Consider the following 20,577-nt stretch of genomic DNA (forward strand, 5'->3'; position numbering starts at 1 on the left):
TCTGTGTTGTGTTCCCTACCATGCTGTGCAGCCTGTGAGGATGGGGATCATATCCTTTACACCTACATGTCCCCAGTATGCACTGGGTGATGGTCGAATGAATGAAAATAATAAGTGTTTAGGAAATAAATGGGCCCTATGTGAGTTGTTACATTAATTTTGTTGTTGCCTAGGGCACGGAGATCTGTCGAGCCCTCTACAGCCTGCAGCTCTGGTGAATTTGGTGACTTACCCTCGGCTGCAACTGGTTGTCACCGTGGACGAGCAGGGACTGATCAAAGTATGGAAAGCAGAGAACGGGTGTGAGCAAGCCTCCTGCCTGCCTACATACTGTGACTTTCCAGAAGGCCCCCTCCTGCTGGTGAGTGACCCAGCTCTCAGGAACCTCTGCTGTTTCCCAGGGTCTGTGGACCTGGCACCAGACCACTGTGCCAGGTGGCACTTCAAGCCAGGCCCTCCACATGGCAGACCAAGTGACCACATAATTCTGCTCGGTCCCCCAAGCTCCTCCTTGCCTGCCACGTGGAGGGCAGACTCCTCATCCCCCTTCGGCTCTAGTGTGCCACAGCCTGTTACCTGGCCCCATCTCTGCAGCCTCTCACCCCTTCAGAGTGAGGTCCAGCCCTGTGGGCTGCCTGTGTTTTCTTGTCCACGGGCCCCTGCTTTCCTGTCTCCTGGTCCTACTCATAGTCTTTCTTCCCCTTGCAGTTCCTTCTCACTACTGCATTCTCACCCTTCTTTCCCCCTTTTCAAGTCTCCACGAGGGCCCAACTCAAAGGAAAACTGAGGCATGTTTGACAGAATGCAAGCATTTGCCTCAGATGATGAAGGCCTTCTGCTGCCAGGACATTTGTTTTAGAGGTGATTCTTGGGCATTGAGAGGGAGCATTTGGCCAGAGAGAAATGGCAAAAGTGGGTGTTAGCTGGCAGATTGAGGAAGTAGCTCTCACCTGGGGGCAGTATCCTCCTCCTGGAGGGAAGGAGGTCTTTGCAAGTGTGGGCAAACTGGCATCCCAAATATCAAGATGAGCAGACATCCAGGAACAGTTTCATATGTAAACAGAACTAACTCTGTAAAAGAACTAAGCTCGTAAACAAAAAAAGTAAAACCTGATGAAACAGATTTCACATAAACAACTCTAGTTGTTTAAAGAAGACTTTGGAATAAGTGTAATTAACATCTCCAGAGCAATTTGAGAATATATTGTGTAGATGAAGAGGAAGCCACTAAGTTTCTCTCCTGGGAATGGTAGAGCACATGATTCACACATACTTGTCAGTGAAGGACAATTAGAAAAATTAGAATATATATCAAGTCAGAGAGCTAAAAAGAGCAAACGGTTTCTAGGCCAAGATTCAGAAGATGGCAGAAATCAAAGTGCTGAGCCTAACAATGGGGCTGCTTTTGCCCTGGAGATGTTTACTACAAAGCTAAGGGGCTGAGCAGAGCTTAATAGCCAAGTAGACAAAAGTTGGACTGCAGGGCCACCAAGGAATGGAGCCCTGTGAATCCTCTTACGTTGGGTGGGTTATCAAGTTTCAACCTAAGAGTGAGGGTGGTCTGAAAGTAAACAGTCCCTGAACTGGCTGCAGCTGCCCAGTTACTGGCTGGGAGTAAATGAAAATCCTTTCTGGAGAAGGTTAACAACTCCCAAGGCCTCTCTTTTCAAATACAGTGTTCAGCACTCACTTAGAGATAAGTAGGCACATGAGGTAAGATGATATGAACTACCCAAGGCAATCTACAGATTCAGTGCAATCCCTATCAAACTACCATTGGCATTTTTCACAGAACCAGAGCAAATTTTTTTTTAAATTACATGGAAACACAAAAGACCCCGAATAGCCAAAACAATCTTGAGAAAGAAAAATGGAGCTGGAGGAATCAGACTGCCTGACTGAAGACTATAGTACAAAGCTACAGTAATCAAAACAGTATGGTACTGGCACAAAAACAGAAATATATATCAATGGAATAGGATAGAAAGCCCAGAAATAAACTCACGCTCCTATGGTCAATTAATCTATGGCAAGGGAGGAAAGAATATACAATGGAGAAAAAAACAGTCTCTTTGATGAGTGGTGCTGGGAAAACTGGACAGCTACATGTAAAAGAATGAAATTAGAACATTCTCTAACACCATACACAAAAATAAACTGGAAATGGATCAAAGACCTAAATGTAAGTCCAGACACTATAAAACTCTTAGAGAAAAACATAGGCAGAACATTCTTTGACATAGATCAAAGCAATATCGTTTTTGATCCACCTCCTAGAGTAATGAAAATAAAAACAAAAATAAACAAATGTGACCTAATTAAGCTTAAAAGCTTCTGCACAGCAAAGGAAACCATCAGCAAAACAAAAAGATACCCATAGAATGGGAGAAAATATTTGCAAATAATGCAACTGACAAGGGGTTAATCTCCAAAATATACAAACAGCTCATGGAGCTCTATGTCAAAAAAACAAACAACCCAATCAAAAAATGGGCAGAAGATCTAAACAGACAGTTCTCCAAAGAAGATATACAGATAGCCAAAAAGCATATGAAAAGATGCTCAGCATCACTAATTATCAGAGAAATGCAAATCAAAACTACAATGAGGTATCACCTTGCACCTGTCAGAATGGCCATCATCAAAAAGTCTACAAACAGTAAGTGCTAGAGAGGGTGTGGAGAAAAGGGAACCCTCCTACACTGTTGGTGGGAATGTAAATTGGTACAACCACTATGGAGAACAATATGGAGGTTCCTTAAAAAACTTAAAATAGAGCTACCATATGATCCACCAATCCCACTCCTGGGCATATATCTGGAGAAAACCATAATCCAAAAGGATACATACACCCCAGTGTTCATTGCAGCACTATTTACAATGGCCAGGACATGGAAGCAACCTAAATGTCCATCAACAGAGGAATGGATAAAGAAGATGTGGTACATATATGCAATGGAATATTACTCAGCCATAAAAAAGAATGAAATAATGCCATTTGCAGCAAAATGGATGGACCTAAAGATTATCATACTAAGTCAAGTAAGTCAGACAAAGACAAATATCATATGATATCACTCATATGTGGAATCTAATTTTTTTTAAAAAAGATACAAATGAACTCATTTGTAAAACAGAAGCAGACTTAATAGATATCAAAAACAAACTTATGGTTACCTAAGGGGAAACGTGGTGGGGAGGGATAAATCAGGAGCTTGGGACGAATACACACACTACTATATATAAGATAGATAACAAGGACCTACTGTATAGCACAGGGAACTCTACCCAATATTCTGTGATAACCTGTATGAGAAAAGAATGTAAAAAAGAATGAATATATGTATATGTATAACTGAATCACTTTGCTGTACAGCTGAAACTAACACAATGTTGTAAGTCAACTATACTCCATAAAAAAGAAAAAAAGATAACATGAACTAGAACCTGCAGGATAAACAGCTGACAATGTCAGTAGAGCCCCAGGGGATTTGGATATTGTAGTTAATAGACACAAACACTAGCACACCTGTGGTTGCCCTGCTCAAGGAGATAAATTTCAACAGAGAACTTAAAGCCGTGAAAAATGACATACAGATTTGGAAAAGAACCAAGTAGAAAGAAATTCTGGAGTAGCAAAACTGAATAACAAACGTTAGGACTCAGCGGATGAATTTAATAGCAGAGTGGACAGTTGAATCCCACAAAAGTCTGGGGTGGGTGGGGGGAGCTTGTGGGCCACTGGCAGTGTTCTTAACTTCGGTGGTGACATGAATATTTACTTTGTAAAAATGTACTGAGCTCTTATGTTTATGTCTTGTGCAATTTTCTATGTGTATTATATACATCAATTAAGAAGTTAAGAGTATGAAAGAATTAGTGAACTGGAAGATAAAAGTAATTATCTACAATGGAATGGGGAGACGAGGAGTGGTAAATGTGGAAGAGAGGCTGAGAGATGGAGACCAGTGCTTCTCAGACTTGAATGGGATGTGACTCACCTGTGGATCTTGTTTAAATGAAGATTCTGATTCAGTGGATCCCTGGGGATGCCTGAGATGCTGAGTTTTTAGAAGCTTCTTGAGAATATTGATGCTATCAGGTCATAGACCACACTTTGAATGGCGAGGCCATAAAGGATCCATGAAAAAATTTTAGTATTTGTTTATTTTATATCCTAGGAGTAGGTGAGGCAGGGGCGCATAGGAAACATTTGAAGAGATGATGGTAGAGATTTTTCCAAAATAGACTAAGGACAGTACTCCATGGAATCAAGAAGGCCCTGCAAACGCCAAGCAGGGTAAATAAAAATAAATCTGCATATAGACCCATCAGAGTGAACTGAGATAACTGAAGACTAAGAAAAATGTATTTAATAGCAGCGAGAGGAAGTAAAATGACCTTCGGTGTAATACTAATGAGACTTCTTCAGGCAGAGGGAAAATGATCACAGACGAAATGTCAGAGAAGCAGGAAAGATCGATGAGCCGCAACAGTGGTAAATATGAGGAAATCTAAATATTGACTGTATAAAACAGCAACAACAATGCCTTGTGGACTTTAAACTATATGTAGAAATAAAATGCATGACTTTAGCATTTAGGCTAGGGGAGGTTTATGAGGAACTAAAAGGTCTAAGCTCCTTGAATTGTCGGAGAAGATTAAATGTACCAATTAGCAGTATACTTTATAAGGCAGGCTGCAAATAGTAATCTCTCGTCTAACTCCTAGAAGAACAGTATACAGCATATAGCTTCTAAATCATAAGAGGAAGATGAATGTGTTTTGTGGTTGCACCATAGGGGGCAGGATCAACCTGACCCAAAATGTGGCTTGGTTATTGTTGACTGAAAAAAAAAAAATGCACAACCTAAAAGTTGAGAGTTATGTTTTATTGGGTGGACTTTCTGAGGACTGCAGGCCCGAGACATGGCATCTCAGATGACATTGCAGAAACTGTTCCGAAGAGGCAAGGGTGGGGAGCCAGGATATATAGGAGATTCTCAACGAAAGACCAGGTAGTCAGAACATCAAAAGATTACTGTTAATAAAAGAAAACCAGATTTCTCAAGTTATGGAATTTAGCACTTTTCTATGTTTGGGAAGATGCAAGAGCCTGGGCTCACTGAAATCATTCCTTTGATATGCACCTTAAATATCTGGGGCCAGTATCCTGTGTTTTCTCATCCTGTGTTTCCTCAGGGTACACTGGCAGAGCCAGGGGCTGCGGCAGTGGCTGAGGGTTTGGCAGTGAGCAGCCCATTTGTCTACATCCTGGGTTCCCTTAGGGCTCACCCTCCGGTGGCTGTAATATGATGGCTTGATGGCTGCAACATCCTTTGTTTACTGATATGGCAGGCAACATTTTAGTTCTCATTATCAAGACTGATGATGCCACACATGCAGCGAGTGGGAGTGAAAAGGTCAATTTTTCACATAATGAGACTTTGTTGGGAGAGCAGGGTGGGCTCCCAGGAGGCAGCTCTGGAAATGGCTTGAGGAAGCAGGGAGGAGTTACTGACTCTGGCTTTCCCTGTGGTTTGGGAGGTGGGGTTCTTACCCTGGGCCAGGGTTTACTGGTGTGAATTCTCTGCAGGTGCCCCTTTCTTATCAGCTTGCCCTGGGGTAAGAGAGGGGGGGTGGTCCTTAAAGGCTATCAGCTGTCAAACATCAAAAATGGAGTAAGTTATTATGATGCATTTCTGATGTTTGATGACTGACAGGTGCATGTTTCATTTCCCTGAACCTGAACTTGTATAAGTAGGCCATATGGTCCTCTGTGAGGCCTGCGTTCTAAATTGGCAGATGAAGGGAAGTTCTCTTGAATGACTTGCTCAAGAGCTTGGTGTTGTGTGTTTTTTAAAGTGAAATGAGAGTCTTGGTCACTGTTGGTAATGTCTGGGTCTCCAAAGGGGATAGGAGTGCCTGCTATGTGCAGACATGTGTGACTATCATTTATATTTGGGGTGTTTGGGGGGCAAGAGGTCCTGAGGTCTTCCTCCCAAATGGGAAAGCTTGGATGAGAATTTAGTTTCTGCGTTGGCTGGCCACATGGCCATGCCACTGGCAGTGGCCAAAGAGTGTAAACATGCTGGTTGTTTGCTGGGGCATCAAGGGCTAAGGTGACTGAGATGACAGCCTGAAGGTCAACCATTTGTGTGGACTGTTGTGTCTGTCCTTTATCAGGGACACCCGGTAAGGTACGGGCAGCAGCAGTGCTCTGGTGGGCCGTGTGGCATGGGACAGTGGCAGTGCTCTCTATACCACGAGAGAATTCCCTTTCTTGTCTACTCAGAGGGTGGCCTGCTCTAGTGTCATTGCCTGTGGCAAGGGTCTGAGGACAACAGGAAGCTACTTCCTCCTGCACCAGATGGCCAGGCCTGCCTTCATCCTGAAGATGTCATTTCTGTCTTAGCAAGGAGGCTCCAGTGGCTGTGCGGAGCCTGCAGGATGCTACCTCCACGTCCCAAGGCATAATACGTACCTGGGAACAGAGAGTCACCTGTGATCTGAACCTGAACCTGTGATCACCTCTGTCACCACTAGGGCCCAGATGTAGCCTGCAGCTTTCACTTTGATGGTGTGTTGTGCGGGGCTGAGGTTGGTAGGTTTTGTATCAGAAGCACTGATTTTCTTGAGGTTGCCCTGTCGGAGGATGGGGCAGGATCAACCCCCTACACAAAATTTGGCTCAGATTTGGAGACTGCTGACTTTACACATGCACCAGTGGGGTACGGAAAAGGGTATCCCCCCAAAATTCAGGTCTACCCAGAGCCTCAGAATGTGACCTTCTTTGGAAATGGTGCTGCTGCGATGTATGTATGTATGTATTTATTTATTTATTTAACATCTTTATTGGAGTATAATTGCTTTACAATGGTGTGTTAGTTTCTGCTTTATAACAAAGTGAATCAGCTATACATACATATATACCCCCATATCTCCTCCCTCTTGCATCTCCCTGCCACCCTCCCTATTCTGCGACGTGTTTAGTTAAGGATCTCAAGATGAAATCATCCTGGATTTAGTCTGGGCCCTTAATCTAACGGTATCTTGCTAAGAAGAGGAGAGGGCACAGAGACACACACAGAGAAGCCATGTGCAGATGCCGCAGACATTGGAGTGTGCTGTTACACGCCAAGGAAAGCCCTAGAACCTTCAGAGGAAGCAGAGCCCTGCTGGTACCTTGACTTTGGGCCTCTAGCCTCCAGAACTGTGAGGGAGTAAATTTTTGTTTTTTTAAGCCACCCTGTTTTGTTACTTCAGCCCTAGGAAATTAATACAAGACTCATCTAAAACAGAACACTTAAGGAGGATGGAATTAAAAGGATGGGAAAATGACAGGTGTTGGAGATGTTAACCAGAAGCAAGCTCACACAGCTGGTAATGTTAGACGAGAAGACCGGAAGATCAAAGTTTTTACTAGATCTTAGGGGTCATTTCAAAATAATAATTTGATCAGCCTCCCAGAAAGATACAGCGAGGCTAATTTTGAATGCACTTTAAAGTATGGCCTAAAATATATATGGAACAAAAATGTGTGGAATTTCAAGGAGAAATGGTTAAAGTTACAAGCATCACGAGAAATTTCTGTTACCTGGCTAAAGAGAGATGATCTGGGCGGGCCCACTTTAATTCCATGAGTGCTTCAAAGGCAGAGAGTTTTCTCTGACTGGTCACAGAAGAGGAAGTCAGAGACTCACGGGTGCGGGGGCCTCACGTGCTGGCTGCCAGGCTGTCGGTGGGCCTGAGAACAAGAATAGTCTCTGCCACCAGCCAGCAGGCAGGGAAACCTTAGTTCTGTAGCCACAATGTCCTGGACTGCCAACAACCTGAATGGGGCCCCAGTGAGAACCCAGCACCTTGACGCCTTGGCTTAGCTTTGTGTGACTTCGTCTCACGGGTTATTGGGAAGATGATCTACATATAGGTCTGTGGCTCATTTCAAGTTAAATTATATTTGTGTGCATGGTCAGCGTCAGGGTTCATTTTTATTTACAAATGGGTATCCAGAATTTGTAGGAAAGACCATCCTTTCTTCATCAAATTATATCATCACCGTCGTTTGTCAAAATATCAAATGACTGTATGTGTTATATGTGTTATATGTTGAACATGTGGGTCAGTCTCCACTGATCTGTTTGTCTGTCCTCATGACAGTAACACAGGGTCTTGTTTCCCACAGATTACAGTTAAGTCGTGACCTCCAGCATTTTCTTTTTTGGAAAATATATCCATTTCCATAAAATTTGTCAAGTCAGCTTGGAAATTTCTACAAAACTGCTTACTGGGATTTTGATTACTTTGAATCTATAGATTGATTTGGGGATAACTGACATCTTAATGTTTAGTCTTCTAAGCCATGAACATGGCATATATGACCCCATTTATATAGGCCTTCATTTATTTTTCTCAACAAAGTTTTGTAGGTTTAAGTGAACAGGGCTTGCACATATTTTGTTAAAATTATTCGTAAGTATTTTTATACTATTTAAATGTTATTTTAAAATTTGATTTTCCAATATTTTCATTGCTAGTATACAGCATATATAGAAATACATAAATAATTGTATGATCAAGCCACCCAAGATGGCTCTTCTCTTGCTCGCTGTACAACCCCTGCCCGACCAGTCCTCCTTCATCTACACACTACTCACATCACCAACCTTCCCTCCTAATACATACTAGCCCCCGGCCCCAGCTAGTGATTGTTCTAATCTTTAGATCAGAGCATCTCCACCGTGATAGCTTATCAAAGGGACGGTGAGGGACGTGCCCCTCTGCTTGTTTCCCTGGTAACCGATGAGCCAACCTGATGTCAATTCCCCCTATAAGCGGTAACCTCCCCGAGCCCTGGAAGCAAAGACTACTACCATGTCCTGCCCGCTGTCTGCCGCACACCGTGGAGTGTTGCTCCAGGACATGTAAGCTCCTCCATCCATTAAACCATTGATGTCTATGTCGCTGACTCCAGGCTCTTTCTTCGGTCTCGAGGCTGGGCAAGTGCAGGGCTTGCAGGCCTGTAGGGTGCAATGCAACAGTAATAAATAGGGGAATGTATAGTTTTGTATTTACAGAAAAAATTCTGTGCATACTATATGTAGCATACATAGAAATCATTTGTGTATAAATATAAATAGAAATGCATTCGATTTTTGTATATTGACCCATATTCAACTGCCTTGCTAAATTTACATATTAATTCTTTTTTTCTGTGTGTGTGTGTGTTTTGAGCACTTAGAGTAAATCTAATTTCTTGTTTTTTTAAACATCTTTATTGGAGCATAATTACAAGGTGTTAGTTTCTGCTGTATAACAAAGTGAATCAGCTATATGTATACATATATCCCCATTTCCCCTCCCTTTTGCATCTCCCTCCCACCCTCCCCATCCCACCGCTCTAGGTGGTCACAAAGCACCGAGGTGATCTCCCCGTGTGATCCAGCTGCTTCCCACTATCTATCTGTTTTACATTAGGTAGTGTATATATGTCCATGCCACTCTCTCACTTCGTCCCAGCTTACCCTTCCCCCTCCCCATGTCCTCAAGTCCATTCTCTACATCTGCGTCTTTATTCCTGTCCTGCCCCTAGGTTCTTCAGAACCTTTTTTTTTTTTTTTTAGATTCCATATATATGTATTACCATATGGTATTTGTTTTTCTCTTTCTGACTTCACTCTATATGACACACTCTAGGTCCATCCACCTCACTACAAATAACTCAGTTTTGTTTCTTTTTATGGCTGAGTAATATTCCATTGTATATATGTGCCACATCTTCTTTATTCATTCATCTGTTGATGGACACTTAGGTTGCTTCCATGTCCTGGCTATTGTAAGTAAAGCTGCAATGAACATTGTGGTACATGACTCTTTTTGAATTATGGTTTTCTCAGGGTATATGCCCAGTAGTGGGATTGTTGGGTCGTATGGTAGTTCTATTTTTATTTTTTTAAGGAACCTTCATACTGTTCTCCATAGTGGCTGTATCAATTTACATTCCCACCAACAGTGCAAGAGTGTTCCCTTTTCTCCACGCCCTCTCCAGCATTTATTGTTTGTAGACTTTTTGATGATGGCCATTGTGACCAGTGTGAGATGATATCTCATTGTAGTTTTGATTTGCATTTCTCTAATAATTAATGATGTTGAGCATTCTTTCATGTGTTTGTTGGCAATCTGTGTATCTTCTTTGGAGAAATGTCTATTTAGGTCTTCTGACCATTCTTGGATTGGGTTGTTTCTTTTTTTGATATTGAGCTGCATGAGCTGCTTGTAAATTTTGGAGATTAATCAATCCTTTGTCAGTTGCTTCATTTGAAAATATTTTCTCCCATGCTGAGGGTTGTCTTTTCATCTTGTTTATGGCCTCCTTTGCTGTGCAAAAGCTTTTAAGTTTCATTAGGTCCCATTTGTTTATTTTTCTTTTTATTTCCATTTCTCTAGGAGGTGGGTCAAAAAGGATCTTGCTGTGATATATGTCATGGAGTGTTCTGCCTATGTTTTCCTCTAAGAGTTTCATAATATCTGGCCTTACATTTAGGTCTTTAATCCATTTTGAGTTTATTTTCATGTATGGCGTTAGGGAGCATTCTAATTTCATTCTTTTACATGTAGCTGTCCAGTTTTCACAGCACCACTTATTGAAGAGGCTGTCTTTCCTCCACTGTATATTCTTGCCTCCTTTATCAAAGATAAGGTGACCATATGTGCGTGGGTTTATCTCTGGGCTTTCTATCCTGTTCCATTGATCTATATTTCTGTTTTTGTGCCAGTACCATACTGTCTTGATTACTGTAGCTTTGTAGTATAGTCTGAAGTCAGGGAGCCTGATTCCTCCAGCTCCGTTTTTCTTTCTCAAGATTGCTTTGGCTATTCAGGGTCTTTTGTGTTTCCATATGAATTGTGAGATTTTTTTGTTCTAGTTCTGTGAAAAATGCCTGTGGTAGTTTGATAGGGATTGCACTGACTCTGTAGATTGCTTTGGATAGTAGAGTCATTTTCACAATGTTGATTCTTCCAGTCCAAGAACATGATATATCTAGAGTAATATAATTATATATATATATATGTATTATATATATAATATATTAGAGTTAGATATATTTATAAATATATTATATATTATAATTATGTTATTTATATAATAAATATAAAATAAATACATTTATATTATAATTATATATTTATAAATATATATTATATAATATATATTTTTTATATATATAAAAAATATATACTTTGTGGTATAAAATTGGTTAAATCAGTCAGAAAATAACTACCCATAAGGAATAGATTTATAATTTAACTACATTAAAATGTAAAAGTTCTGTACATTAAAACACTATTTAAAAGTTGAAAGATAAAGTAATGAGTGTCAGAGAATATTTTCTAAAGATATAAACAATAAAGGATTAAAATGTATATAGATATATATGTTTTTAAATTTAAACATATAATTTTAAATCTCTTTGATTCAATAGGAAGGCAGGCAACGTATAGAAAATAGGTGGTGCTTCATAATAGAGAAAATAAAAATGGCCAAAAAGATATGAAAATTTACTTAAAATCATTATTATTCAAGGAAGTGCATATTAAACTATGGTGAGATACCACTCTATCCCCTCAGACTGGCAAACATTAAAAACCTTTAGAGTTATGAGTGTTGTTGAGGATATGTCACAACAAAACTCATTCAGCACTGGAGGCAGTGCATATTAATCCGTCCCTTTGGAAAACAAGTTGTTATTAAATGGTAAAGTGGTGATATTCCTATCACCACCCCTAGGAATATATAACTTTGAGAAGCTCATGAGCACATGAACCATGACAGTATGAACAAGATTGTTCATAAAAGCAAGCATAGTAGTCCCAAATTAGAAACAACCCAAGTATTCATAAATAGTAAAATGGATAAATATGCTGCAGTAGAGTCATACAATGGAAATATTATACAGAAATGCAAGTAAACAAACTAGAGCTCCATACAACAACATTGATGAATCTTACAAAAGGTTGAACAGAAGAAGGCATAAAAAAGTAAATCTATGATTCCATAGATTCCATTTATATGCAACTCAGAAATAAGCAAAACTAACTTGTATTGTTTAGAGATATAAACATAGGAGATAAAATCATAAAGCAAAGCAGAGAAATGATCACTATGACAATCAAGATTGTGATTGCACATAAACTGGAGCAAGAAGGTTTTGATCATGAAAGAACACCCATATTCTTTTTGGGGACCTGCAATTTTTAATTTCTTAAGCTGGGTAGTAATTACATTAGTGTTTGCTTTATAATACTTTGTTAAATTGTACATCTATGTTTTGTTTGCTTTTGCACATACATTGTGTTTAACAATAAAATTTTTTAAATTATATATTACTTATATGTTGTAAAAAGATTTACCACAAAATTCAACAGTTTAAGTAGGCAAATACTTATTATCTCACATATTTTCTGAAGGCCAGGCCTTTGTGAGTATCTTAGCTGGGTGGCCTTGGGGTCAAGCCGTAGGCCAGAGCTGTAGTCATATGGCTTGACTGGGGCCGGAGGATCCACTTCCATGAAAGTTCACACACATGTCTGTTGGTTGGGGGCCTCAGCTCCTTACCATGTGGGCCACTTCACAGGGCTGCTTGAGTTTCCTTACCACATGACAGCGGACTTCCTCCAGAGTGAATGATTCAAGAGAGAAAGAGAAGAGAGCAATGCCTTTCATAACCTAGTATCAGAAGTCAAACATTGTCAATTTGCCACATTCTATTCATTAAAAGGAAGTCATTAAAGTCCAGTCCATGATGAAGATAGAGGAATTAAACTCCATCTCTTCAAGGGAATGGTATCAGAGTATTTGTGGACATATTTTAAATCACCATAAATTTTATCAGAAGTCTACTATAAACGAATTCAATGTAGAGTACCTATATTAGGAAAAGTATTTGCAACATATAGGAAAGCAAAATGACTTAATCTATTATAAATGAGGATAGGAACTCAATATACACACTGAAAAAAGACATGAAAAAATTCTAATGAGCATATAAGAGGAAAAATATAAACAATGCTAGTGAAAATGAAAATCTGAGGTTTTACAGCTTTTCTGGAAGAAATGTCACATATATTGTATATTAGTGTGGAGACTTAAACCACTTAATATACAAAGAATTTATTTCTTTAAAAGGGAATAAAGACACCGACCTACTAGAGAATGGACTTGAGGATACGGGGAGGGGGAAGGGTAAGCTGGGACAAAGTGAGAGAGTGGCATGGACATATATACACTACCAAACGTAAAATAGATAGCTAGTGGGAAGCAGCCGCATAGCACAGGGAGATCAGCTCGGTGCTTTGTGACCACCTAGAGGGGTGAGATAGGGAGGGTAGGAGGGAGGGAGATGCAAGAGGGAAGAGACATGGGGACATATGTATATGTATAACTGATTCACTTTGTTATAAAGCAGAAACTAACACACCACTGTAAAGCAATTATACTCCAATAAAGATGTTTAAAAAGAAAAGGGACCAATATGTATAAAATATGTATGGAGATGTTTATTTTACATTATTTGTAGAAGAAAAAAGCTGAAACAAATGGAATGACTAATAAGTACAGAAATGTTTGAATACATTATGACACATCCATGATGTGAAAACATTTTTTAAACTTTCTATTGACAAATAGTGTACATACAGAAAAGTGCAATATTGCATGCATAAAGCCCAAAGAAATATCACTATCTGGTCATACTCATGATATCAGCATTCTAATCAAGAAAGAGAACAATGTCAGAACCCCCAAAGCCCTCTCAGCTTCCTTGTAGTCTCAAACTTCTCTGAGTAACCACTATCCTGACATCTGAGAACATAGATTAATGTTGCTTTTTTTGGTACTTTGCATGCATGAAATCATATAGTATGTTATGTGGTATATTATATAGTTGACGCTTGAACAACACTGCTTTGAACTGTGGGTTCACTTATTAGTGGGTATTTTTCAATAGTAAATAGTATAGTACTACACAGTCGGTGGTTGGTTGAATCTGCAGATGCAGAGGAACCAGGGATATGGAGAGTTGACTATAAGTTAAACATGGGTTAACTCCCATGTTGTTCAAGGGTCAACTGTAGTTTTATTTTCCTTTGTATTCTATTTGTCAGATTCATCCATACTACATGTAGTTATAGGTAATTGATTCTCATTGCTGCATAGTACTTTATTGTGTCTCAACTCATTTATCCACAACAGTTTTAACAGGTATTTAGTTTCCAGCTTGGGACTATTATGATTAGTGCTATGAATATTCTAGTACATGTCTTTTGGTAAATAAATGTGCACATTTCTGATAGATATATACCTAGGAGCAGAATTGCTGGGTCATAGGATATGCATGTGTTTGGCTTCAGTAGACTCTGCCAAGCAGTATTCCAAAGTGGTTGGACCAATTTATGCTCCCAGTAAGAGTGTATGAGATTTACTGTTGTTCCACATTCATACCAACACTTGCTTTTTCCATGTTTTAGATTTCAGCTTTTGGATGTGTGTCATGAAGTGGTTCTCATAGATTTTCTTCTAGAAGCCTAATTGTTTTTTCTTCACATTTAGGTATGCAATCCATATGGAATTGATTTTTATGTATGGTATGAGGTAAGTGTCAGGTCACACTTATTTTTTCATATGGATATTCAATTGACCCAGCACCACTTATTGAAAAGATCCATCTTTACCATACTATTTTGATGATGATAGCTTTTTAGTATAGTTTGAAATCAGGGACCATGATACCACCAATTTTGTTTTCTTATCAAGGTTGTTTTGACTATTTGGGTCTTTTGTGTGGAAAGATACACTGTGTTCATGAATTGGAAGAATTAATATTGGTAAAAATGACCATACTACCCAAGGCAATCTGCAGATTCAGTGCAATCCCTTTCAAAATACCAACAGCATTTTTCACAGAACAGCAATAAATTATTCTAAAATGTGTGTGAAAACACAGAAGACACAGAATAATCAAAACAATCTTGACAAAGAAGAACAAAGCTGGAGGTATCATGCTCCCTGATCTTAAACTATACTACAAAACTACAGTCATCAAAACAGTATGGTACTGGCACAAAAATAGATACATAAATCGTTAGAACAGAATAGAGAGCCCAGAATTAAACCCACACTTATATGGGCAATTCCTCTATGCCAAAGTAGGCAAGAATATACAATGGGGAAAAGATAGTGTCTTCACTAATTGGTGTTGGATAAACTGGACAGCTCCACGAAAAAGAATCAAACTGGACTACTTTCTCACACCATAAAAAAAAAAAAACCAAAAAACTCAAAATGGATTAAAGCCTTAAACGTAAGACCTGAAAACATAAAACAACTAGAAAAACATAGTCAGTACACTCTTTGACATTGGTCTTAGCAATATATTTTTGGATATGTGTCTTCAGGCAAGGGAAACAAAAGCAAAAATAAACAAATGGGACTACATCAAACCAAAAAGCTTTTGTATAGCAAAGGAAACTTTTAACAAAATGAAAAAACAGCATGCTGAATAGGAGAAGGTATTTGCAAATGATATCCAATAAGGGGTTAATACCCAAAATATACGAAGAACTCATATAACCCAAAAGATCTCATATAACCCAATACCAATTGAAAAATTTGCAGAGGACCTAAATAGACATTTTTCCAAAGACATACATATGGCCAACAGACACATGAAAAGATGTTCAGCATTACTAAATATCAGGGGAATGCAAATCAAAACCACAATGAGATATCACCTCACACCTGTCAGAATGGCTATTACAAAAAGACAAGAAATAACAAGTGTTGGTAAGGATGTAGAGAAAAGGGAACGCTTGTGCACTGTTGGTGGTACAAATTGGTGTAGCCACTATGGAAAACAATATGGAGGTTCCTCAAAAAGTTAAAAATAGAACTACTATATGATCCAGCAATTCCACTTTGGGTATTTTTCCAAAGAAAACAAAAACATTAATTAGAAAAAATATATGCATCCCTATGTTTATTGCAGCACTACTTACAAGAGGCAAGATATGGAAACAACCTAAGTATCCATCAATAGATAAATGGATAAAGATGTGGTATATTATACACAGTGGAATATTACTCAGCCATAAAAAAGAATGAGATCTCTTGTGATTTCGATGTGACAACATGGATTGACCTAGAGGTTATTATGCTAAGTGAAATAAGTCAGGCAGAGAAAGAAAAATGATGTATGATTTTAACTTATATGTGAATGTAAAAAACAAAGCAAATGAACAAATGAACAAAATAGAAACAGTCTCTTAGATACAGAGAAGAAATAGTGGTTGCCATAAGGTAGGGGGTGGGGGGTTGAGTAAAATAGGTGAAGGAGATTAAGAGGTGTAAACTTCCAGCTGCAATATAAATGAGTCGTGAGGATGAAATGTACAGCATGTGGAATATAATCAGTAATATTGTAATATCTTTGTATAGTAATATACTGTAACTAGATTTATCATAGTAACATTTTCTAATGTATAGAAATATTGAATCACTATGTTGTACACCTGGAACTAACATAGTGTTGTAGGTCAATTATACTTCAATTAAAAAAAAAAAACTAGTTCTTTGAAAAGATCAATAGAGCTGATGAGCCTCTAGCCAGGCTAACGAAGAAAAAAAGAGAGAAAATACAAATTAGTAACATCCAAAATAAAGGAGGGACATTACTACAGATCCCATGAATAGTAGAAGGATAATCAAGGAATACTATGAACAACACTATGGCCACAAATTTGATAACCGAGATTAAATGGAGTAATTCCTTGAAAGACACATCTGCCAAAACTCACACAAGAAGAAAGAGATGCTGAATAGGCCTGTATCTATTAAATAAATTGAATCAACAATTAATAACCTTCCAAAACAGAAAGCAGCAGGCTCAGATAGGTTCACTGGTGAATTCAAACATTTAAGGAAGAAATTATGCCAATTTTATACAATCTCTTCCAGAAGATAGACACAGAGGGGAAACCTCCTAACTCATTATATGAGGCCAGCATTACCCTAAAACCAAAACCAGATAGTCTTTAAAAGAAAACTACAGACTAATATCTCTCATGAACACAAATGCAAAAATCCTCAACAAAACATTAGCAAATCAAAACCAAAAATGTATGAAAAGAATTATACAACATGACCATGTGAGATTTATCCCAGGTATGCAAGGTTGGTTTATCATTTGGAAATCCATTAATATAATCTATCACATCAACAGTCTAAAGAAGAAAAATCACATGATCATATCAATAGATACAGAAAAAGTATTTGACAAAATCCAATACTCATTCTTGATAAAAACTCTTAGCAAACTAGGAACAGAGGGGAACTCTCTCAAATTGATAAAGACCATCTATACAAAATCGATAGCTAACATTATACTTAATGATGAGAAACTAAGTTTTTCCACTAAAAGCAGGAACAAGGCAGATGTCCTCTCTCACCACTCCTTTTCAACATCATACCAGAAGTTCTAGATAACTCAATAATACCAAAAAAGGGAAATAAAAGTTATACAGAGTGTAAAAGAAGAAATAAAACTATCTTTGTTCATGGATGACATGATTGTCTATATAGAAAACTCAAAAGAATTAACAACAAAATTTCTGGAACTAATAAGTTATTACAGCAAATTTGAAAGATGTAAGGTTAATGTACAAAAGGTTAACACTTTCCTTATGCCAGCAATAAACAAGTAGAATTTTAAATTAAAAACATATTGCCATTTACATTAACACAAATACTTAGGTGTAAATCTAACAAAATACGTACAAGATCTATATGAGGAAAACTACAAAATTCTGATGAAACAAATTTTAAAAAGAACTATATAAGTATAGAGATATTTCATGTTCATGGATGGGAAAACTCAATTTTGTCAAGATGTTGGTTCTTCGTAACTTGATTTATAGATTCAACGCAATCCCTATTAAAATGCCAGCATGTTATTTTGTGGATGTCAACTAAGTGATTCTAAAGTATATCTGGAGTGGCAAAAGACCCAGAATAGCCAGTATTGAAGGAGAAGAACAAAGCAGAAGGACTGACACTGCCTGACTTCAAGACTTACAATAAAGCTATAGTAACCAAGTGTGGTGTTGGTGATAGAACAGTTAAATAGACCATTGGAACAGAATAAAGAGCCCAGAAAGAGACTCACATAAATATCACTATATTTCTGTGAAAATATCACTGATCTTGATGAAATACAACGGTAAAATGGAGAAAAGACACTCTCTTCAACAAATGGTGCTGGAACAACTAGACAGCCACATATTAAAAAACATAAGAATCTAGAGACAGACCTTTCAAAAAAATTAACTGAAAATGGATGATAGACCTTAATATAAAATGCAAAATTATAAAACTCCTAGGAGTTAACACAGAAAAATTCTAGATGGCTTTTGGTATGGTGATAACTTTTTAGATACAACACCAAAGGTATGGTCTGTGAAAGAAATAATTGATAAGGTGGACTCATAAAAAATTAAAAAAAGGAAAACCTTCTGCTCTGTGAAAGACACTGTCAAGAGAATAAGAAAACAGCCACAGACTGCGAGAAAATATTTGCATAAGATTTATCCAATGAAGGACTGTAATTCACAATATACAAAGAACTCTTAAAATTAAATAATAAGAAAATGAACATCCTGATTTAAACATGGGCAAAAAACCTGAACAGATACATCATTGAGGAAGATAAACAGATACCAAAATAGCATACAAAAAATGCTCAACATTATATGTCATTAGGAAATTGCAAATTAAAACAATAGTAAGATACCACTACACACCTATCAGAATGGCCAAAATCTGTAACACTGACAACACCAAATGCTGACAAGGATGTGGAGCAAGAGGAACTCTCATTCATTGCTAGTGGGAATGCAAAATGGTACCACCACTTTGGAAGACAGTTAAGCACTTTCTTACAAAACTAAACATACTCCTACCATATGATCCAGCAGTTGCACTACTTGGCATTTACCCAAAGGAATTGAAAAGTTATGAACCTGCACGTGGATGTTTATAGCATCTTTATTCATAATTACAAAAACTTAAAAGCAACCAAGTTGTCCTTCATTAGGTGAATAAATAAATAAACTGTGAAACATCCAGGCAATGGAATATTATTCAGCACTAAAAAGAAATGAGCTTTCAAGCCATGAAAAGACATAGAAGAAACTTAAATGCCTATTACTAAGTGAAAGAAGACAATCTGAAATGGCTACGCACTGTATGGTTGCAATATATGAAATTCTAGATAAGGTAAAATTATGCAGACAGTAAAAAAGAACAGTGGTTTCCAGGGGTTCAGAAGGAGGGAGGAATAAATAAATTTGTGGAGCACAGAGGATTTCTAGGGCAGTGTAGCTGTTCTGTATGATACTATAATGGTGATACATGTCATTATGCATTTGTCAAAACCCACAGGGTGAACCTTGATGAAATTTTGGTGATAATGATGTGTCAATGTAGGTTGATTATCAAATAACCTGCAAATGTACTCTCTGGTATGAGACATTGGTAGTGGGGGAAGCTGTGTGTGTGTTGGGGCAGGGGGTAACTTTTATACTGTCTCCTCAATTTTCCTATGAATATAAAATAAATAGAGCTTCTTAAGAAAATATTTTCAAATTAAAAAATAGAAAAGGAGAGATTCCTAACTCATTTCTGAGGCTAGTATTAGCCTTAAAAGGCCTTGTAAGAAAGTTACAAATCAATATCCCTTATGAAAATAGACATAAAATTTTCTAATAAAATTATGCAAATTAAATCCAGAAATTTATAAAAGGAATAATACATCACAACCAAGTGGGGGTTTTCTTGTGATGCAAAGCTAGTTAAACAGACAGAGATCATTGATGCAATCCACTATATTAATCAACTAAAGGATGATTTGGCAATTGTTTTTCAGTAAAGAACCAGATAGTAAATAGTTTAGGCTTTGTGGGTGACATACAGTTTTTATAGCATATTCTTCTTCTTTTTACAATACTTTAAACATGTGAAAAAATCATTTTTTGGCTTGTGGCCTCTAAAGAAACAGTCAATGGGCAGGATTTGGCCTGTGAGTCACAGTATGCTGACCCCTGGACTAAAATAATTAAAACCACATGATTATATCAATTGATACAGAAAAAGAACTTGAAAAATTCAACATCCATTCAGCATTAAAACTCTAGTAAATTAGGAATAGAAAGCATCTACAAAAAAATTCTATAGCTAACATCATACTTAGTAGTGAAAGATTTAATGTTTTACCCCAGGATCAAGAACAAAGCAAAGATATATATTTTTTCCACTCCTATTCAACACCATAGGTTGGTTGACAAGCCAGTGCGATAAAGCAAGGGGAAAAAAGCTTAGAGATTGGAAAGGATGACATGATTGTTAAAGTAGAAATCTCCAGAATCTATTTTAAAAGCTACTGGAATGAATAAGTGAATGTAGCAAAGTTGCATAATAAAAGGTCAATGCACAAAAATTAAAATGTAATTTATATAATATTAATGAAA

At 37.7% G+C, this 20,577-nt stretch overlaps 2 protein-coding genes across 5 annotated transcripts in view; one reads left to right on the top strand and one right to left on the bottom strand.

The window, feature by feature from the left end:
• LOC309664436 (cyclin-dependent kinase 20-like) overlaps positions 1-20,577 on the top strand; it is a 51,644-nt gene that overhangs the window by 24,661 nt on the left and 6,406 nt on the right. Inside the window, exon 9 of one of the 2 annotated variants that reach the window (XR_014265749.1) lies at positions 174-361. Coding sequence is in view for 1 of the 2 variants with exons in the window: in XM_082469870.1 (XP_082325996.1) it covers positions 14,609-14,650 (42 nt within the window). In the remaining variant the exon portion in view is untranslated. Of the gene's footprint in view, positions 1-173; positions 362-14,608; positions 14,651-20,577 lie in introns of both variants that reach the window. The other variant, XM_082469870.1, reaches the window with a different exon arrangement.
• LOC309664473 (uncharacterized protein) overlaps positions 1-20,577 on the bottom strand; it is a 107,058-nt gene that overhangs the window by 2,345 nt on the left and 84,136 nt on the right. For 2 of the 3 annotated variants that reach the window (XR_014265772.1, XR_014265773.1), the window contains exons 2-3: positions 8,874-9,020; positions 6,611-7,747 (exon numbers count right to left, since the gene is read on the bottom strand). Coding sequence is in view for 1 of the 3 variants with exons in the window: in XM_082469985.1 (XP_082326111.1) it covers positions 8,874-9,020 (147 nt within the window). In the remaining 2 variants the exon portion in view is untranslated. Of the gene's footprint in view, positions 1-6,610; positions 7,748-8,873; positions 9,021-20,577 lie in introns of those variants that run through there. The other variant, XM_082469985.1, reaches the window with a different exon arrangement.

Source organism: Balaenoptera physalus (genome assembly GCF_965194825.1).
Source record: "Balaenoptera physalus genome assembly, chromosome: 7".
Taxonomy (NCBI): domain Eukaryota; kingdom Metazoa; phylum Chordata; class Mammalia; order Artiodactyla; family Balaenopteridae; genus Balaenoptera; species Balaenoptera physalus.